The sequence below is a fragment of the Fukomys damarensis genome, unplaced genomic scaffold, assembly GCF_012274545.1.
Source record: "Fukomys damarensis isolate Sample0158 unplaced genomic scaffold, DMR_v1.0_HiC HiC_scaffold_35, whole genome shotgun sequence".
Taxonomy (NCBI): domain Eukaryota; kingdom Metazoa; phylum Chordata; class Mammalia; order Rodentia; family Bathyergidae; genus Fukomys; species Fukomys damarensis.
Window position 1 is genome coordinate 27,224,127 of NW_022900947.1, and position 5,716 is coordinate 27,229,842.

Consider the following 5,716-nt stretch of genomic DNA (forward strand, 5'->3'; position numbering starts at 1 on the left):
TCTATCTATCTATCTATCTATCTATCTATCTATCTCCAATAAAGAGAGTCCTCCTACTCATGGAGATTACATTTTAGTAAGAGAAAGACATGAAATAATTAATTATAAATATGTTTTTAATCAGTGTTAAAATGGAGGAATACAGGGTGCTACTAAGGATCTAATTTTCTGAGGGTCAGGGAAGGTTTCCCTGGCAATAGGACATTTAAACTGAAATCTTGAGGACTTGTGAAGTAAGGATGCAGATGGGAATAAGCATTACAAAATTTTTCTGGGTACATTTACTACTGATTACTGTGGAAAAGCATTTGCTACTACTCTGCTGTTTTCCTATGGTGATTAGCTATAAATCTTTAAATCCAGGAGGGCCTCTGTATTTATCCTAATGGAAGAGTTAAATAATCCCCAGAAGTAGAACAAACAGAAGAAAGATAATCAAGCCATGTCATTAAGATGAGGACACGAAGAATACATGCATCAGGGAGAAACAACTTGGTTGTAACAGTCTTTGCTTCCGGTCTATTCATTTTTGGAATTTCAACTACAGGGTGTACTAACCTCCAGTATAAAAACAAAATATTACTTTAGTTGTACCATAATTTAATCACTTTTGACTATACAGTTCCAATTTTATTAAAATATTTCAAAAAATTTAAATTATGTTTTTAAGTAGAATTTGAATATCTGATTATTTAAAGCAGAAAAGTATCTAAAAAGCAGCTAGTCTTTTTCTGCAAATGTATTCCCAAGTAGTAAGAGTAGTGGCAGACTGAGAGGAGCTATGTTTATTAAACACTGGTAAGGTTAATAAATTAAATGAACAGGAAAAATCGTTTTCAAAAAAAAATAAGGACAAGAATTTGGGGTAAGTTAACTTCTTTCTTATAGGAGAAATAGGAAAGTACCTCCTCAGTAATAAAGAGTGGCAACTTAATTGTTAGCAAAGAATTTCAATGCTCTGTGAGAAGCATTATTGGGAATTCAGCCAGACAAGGTTGGGAAAGAAATCAACCCTATTAATGGGACTATTTACCCTTCCTTGAATGAGTGAGTCATTCTCTAGAGAGGTGAACAAACGGGAAGTTAAACGCATGTGTTGGTGTTAGACAACCCTGGGTTTAAACCACTAACTGAACAGTCCTAAGCAACCACAGAACATATGATTTGAAAGCCAAAGGATATTATGCACCTCTTGTTACAAGGAATACATGAATTGATTCTTATGAAGTGTCTAATACCTGGCAAGTATTAAAGACATGTAGAGTCCGGTCCTCCTTTTTTCTAGAAAGGCAGAGGTGGGGAGAGTGAAAGAACAAGACAAGAAATAGAACACTCTACTAAATGAAGATCTATGTGGGATCATGGTAGGGTGACAACTTAGCTAAGTCCCTCTTTTCCATGCTACCATCTTAAAGTAACTCACCTCTCCTATGCAAGGAGCTACTGGGCTGGAAAAAACACAAGGAGACTGGACAGGAAGAATAAATTCTCTTTAGAAGGCTAATGAGTAAACTGGACTTTTATGTATTAAATAAAAGTAATGTGAGAATGAAAGTTTTTGAAGGGCTAGAAAGTTTTTGAAGGGCTCTGTGGAACAGAGCTTGTTTGGCATGAAGGAAGCCCTGACTTCAACCCAAACTAAAACAGAAATTCACTGAGAATCATTACCACATCAAGACTTTCTATAAACAAAGTTTTATATTTCATTGGATAACTGGGACAGATATCATACCTGGGCAATAAAGATACTGGCCATCCACTCCATCTGGGTTTGTGAACTATCACAACACATGTGCCTGCAAAACAACGTTTACCAAAAAAATGATTCAAAAAGACAAAGAGCTAATCTGTACTGTATTTATTGGTGATTTAGCAACAAGAAAACTCTTTGGGTTTCTCATAGTTTACAGCTTAATGCAATCAAATTGTAACATTTTGGTACAAGTGGCTTTAATTTTACATTAAGTAAACAATATCAAAGTAACTATAAATATGCTGGTTTAAACAAAACATAACAAAAGGCTTTGGGAAATGCTGAAAAATAAACAATATTTTTGGAAAGGCAGAAAGCTTGTGTCATTTTGCTTTTTCAAGTACACAGTAAATAAACATCTTTCCCCCCAGAAAGTGAGGCCCCACTCAAAAAAAGAAAAAGAAAGAAAAGAAAAAGAAAATCGTGCACCTGCCTATAATGGCAGATTCTGCAAAAGCTTAGATATCTCTACCATTATGATTAAAAACACTAGACTTGTGAAAAACACACTACATGAAAAATGCTACATATCTAATAACATTAATTCAGTAATCTTTACTGAAACTCCTAAATAAACTACAATTCCTGCCCTTAAGTTTTGCATAGCCTATTAGGGAAGCTGGGCATATAGACAAATAAACTGTAACACAGTGAGCAGAAGCAAAGAGGACTTTAGTACAAACACAGAAACAGCAGATGCAGGGAAAGGGAGATGAGACAAGGTTGTTTACTACAGAAGCAAAATTTGTAACTGAGATCAGAGTAAAATAATGGACATTTCAACATAATTATATTCTTCGTATTCCTGAATTAAATATAATTTACTTGGTAAAAATAAATTTTTTTGTTTTTTTCATTTAATTTTTACAAAATCAGTCTTTATTACTCTGTCCAAAATCAAAATCTCATGTTATGTATATATGTACATCAAATACTGTAGAGACAAATCAATAATGATCAGAGGTAGGACTGATGCGACAAGATTTTGGGGGTATCTGAGTTATTGTTCTGAAGAAGACAGACAGATGCATCTGTTGGCTCATCAGGGAGAGTACGGAAGTCATAGGAAGGAAGGAAACATTATATACCACAGAAGAGAGATGAGTAAAAAGACCAAATGTACTACAGTTTGAAATGGCTGATATGTGGGAAAGAAGTCTCTTCAGGCTCTGGACGGAGATTATGGTTTCTAATTAACAAAGTCAGAGCATGAAGAGCACATAAGGCTTCTGGAATAACTGAGGTAGACAAAGAAGGCCTGGTAAAGGATTCAGAAGTATGTGTGGGTGGGCAAGGGAGTAAAACAAGAGGCAATCAGATATGATCTAGCAAGTTAACAGATACAGGCAGGCAAGGATGGAGACAATGGAATCTCTAGGAGCCTAGTGAGACATGAGTGACGTGTAAAAATTGTACATATATAGATAGAACTGGTTTAAGATCAGGATGTGCTTTCTTTTTAATCCTATTTTAGTTACTTATGCATTTCATTTTAAAAAACTGAATTATACCTACTTATCTCCTAAAAGCTGGATTCTATAATCATATACTATCCCCGGAAGAAACAAGGTATAACTTCTCTTAAGAGGCATTGCCAAAGAGGATATGTGAAGTTGAAACAAACTTGGACTCTGATATAAATCTATATTCTTAGATTGCAAGCACTTAGAAAATAATTTCTCCTGTCTATATTTCTATCTGCTAAGTAATGAAACCATTCTTTCATTCTGGTTCTCACCAGTATTTCAAATCCCAAAGTTGCCAGCTATGAACTTACCAGTGATGTTTTTCAGAGTATGCGGTCAACCCCCAACTGTATCACATAGGAAGAAACACACAAGCAGTAAGTTAAAAATGATAATTCTTACAAGACGAAAAAGAGGATTAGATGGGGAGGAAGTAAAATTTACTGGTGGGAATGTAGAATGGAACAGATTTCTACAAGTGATGATTCAATAGGTATAGTGTATCTAGAAGTAAATGCTAAAGGATTGGACCACAGATTTATACACGGTGAAGGGAGACAGAAGAAAGTAGTATCACAATGTTATGAGCAAAAGGTGGGTGGGGGTCTGAGATAATACTCTTGATGAGATGCTCTGGGTTGGATGAGGCTTGTCCCTCCCACCCCAAAGGTCCATTAGCTGAGAGTTTGGTCTCCATTGTGGTGATGTTGGGAGGCAACGTGACCTTTTGGAGGTGGGACCTAATGAGAGTTTCTTGAGTCAATGGGGTGTGCTGTGGGAAGAAATTAAAGTACTTCACACAGAAGCCCTAGCTCGTTCTCAGAAGGTTGTGATGAAAGTCTGAGCCTGGCCCCACCTAGCTCTCTCTGGCTTCCTGGGAGATAGGATTGCTACCACCTGCACATATACCCGCACATTCTCATGATGTGCTGCACCCGAGAGGGCCCTCTCAGAACTGCGCTCAGGCAGACACCATGCCCTTAAACCTCAGAAACTATGAGCTCTTATATTATTTCAACCAATTTCATAGGCATTTGTCCTTACACAGTATATTAATCATCTTTGACCAGAAGTAGCCTGCCTTAGGAATTTTATTGTGGTAACACAAAGCTGACTTATACAGTAAGGACAAATGTCTATAAAAATTACTGAAATTATTTACATAATGAAGCATAAGCTAACTGCAAAACAGGTATAAGTGCTTAACTAAGAAAGTAAGTATGGAGGAAAAGTAAAGAAATTTTCAGTAACAGAATCTGAGAAGTACAGAGTTCATGACGTTTCATGATAATAACAGAAGTATTGTATTAGTGTGAGCATTAAATAGCTCGGAAAATGATAAGAAACTGTGGTATTAACTGAATGTTGGTGTGTGTCAAGTTTTGGAAGAGGCACACAACACATCAGCATGATAGGTCCATATACTTTCTACTATCTGTCTACTGTGTGTTTATTACCGACTTTGGTAACAAAACGGGCCAATTATAGAGCCAGGCCGCAGACATTCTACAAGTTAAGGATCAGGGAAGCACTGATTTCTGGTATGCAGACTTGGCACAGAACTTTTACGCCCCCTGGGCACATCAGTCAAGAAGGGGCTGGCCAGAGCTCCCATCCTCCTCTGCCAGGGCCTTCTCAGGACTGCTTGCATTATACAGGGCAGATAACAATCACCAAGGAGCATGATTATTCTGAGTGGGAACAGCATTTCTTATCTACTCTCAAAGTGCTTTCTTTTGCCACAGTTGAAGCAACTTAAAGATTTGTTTAAAGCTTACTTTGTAAAAGAGTTAAACTAATGTCCCTGATCCTGAAAGCCTTCACTAACTCATTTTCTGAGTTTCCTCTCAATAGCATTTTCCTCTCTAACTTTACCTTGTTGGAGGCTTCATTTTCTTTTTTACACCACGATAAAACTTCATTGAACTGAGACGAAACATTTTGTCATGTTTACTGCTCTGTAAGGGAAAAATAAAATTTTGTAATCACACAGTTCTTACAAATTTCCTTTAACATTTAAAACTTTAGGTTCTCCAGTGCTTCATAAATATAAAGCCAATTTTTGTTTTGATTACAATGTAATAAAATAAATTTGGATGATTTTGGATCTGTACATATGTACAGTTGTGTCTATGTGTGTCTACAAATGCAGAGCTCCATAGTTCGTTTTTTGTTTGTTTTGGTACCAGGGATCAAATTCAGGTCCCTGCACTTGCAAGGCAGGCGGTAGAACCACTAAGCTAAATCCCGTGCCCCATAATTCTTTATAAAAACACAAGAACAGATTGTATCAAACCTGATAATTTGTTCATATTTTACAAATATTAGATAATGCATACACCATATATTACACAGTTTCATCACACCATTTTGTTTCTAGGGCAGCACCCTGAATACAAATACATCCATATTTCTGTACTCAATGAATGTTATTTCATATATCATGAGCTAGATAAATAAAAGCTCTCTCTCTCTCCATATATATATATATATTTTT

The 5,716-nt window shown here is 36.2% G+C and overlaps 1 protein-coding gene across 5 annotated transcripts in view; it reads right to left on the reverse strand.

Annotated features, from left to right (window-relative positions):
• The window catches only part of Arap2 (ArfGAP with RhoGAP domain, ankyrin repeat and PH domain 2), a 179,444-nt gene that overhangs the window by 19,166 nt on the left and 154,562 nt on the right, over nt 1–5,716 (reverse strand). For all 5 annotated transcript variants that reach the window (XM_010613702.3, XM_010613703.2, XM_010613701.3 and 2 more), the window contains 3 exons: nt 5,095–5,177; nt 3,531–3,566; nt 1,733–1,796 (listed from right to left, as the gene is read on the reverse strand). In XM_010613702.3, the coding sequence (XP_010612004.1) occupies nt 1,733–1,796; nt 3,531–3,566; nt 5,095–5,177 (183 nt within the window). The remainder of the gene's footprint in view (nt 1–1,732; nt 1,797–3,530; nt 3,567–5,094; nt 5,178–5,716) is intronic.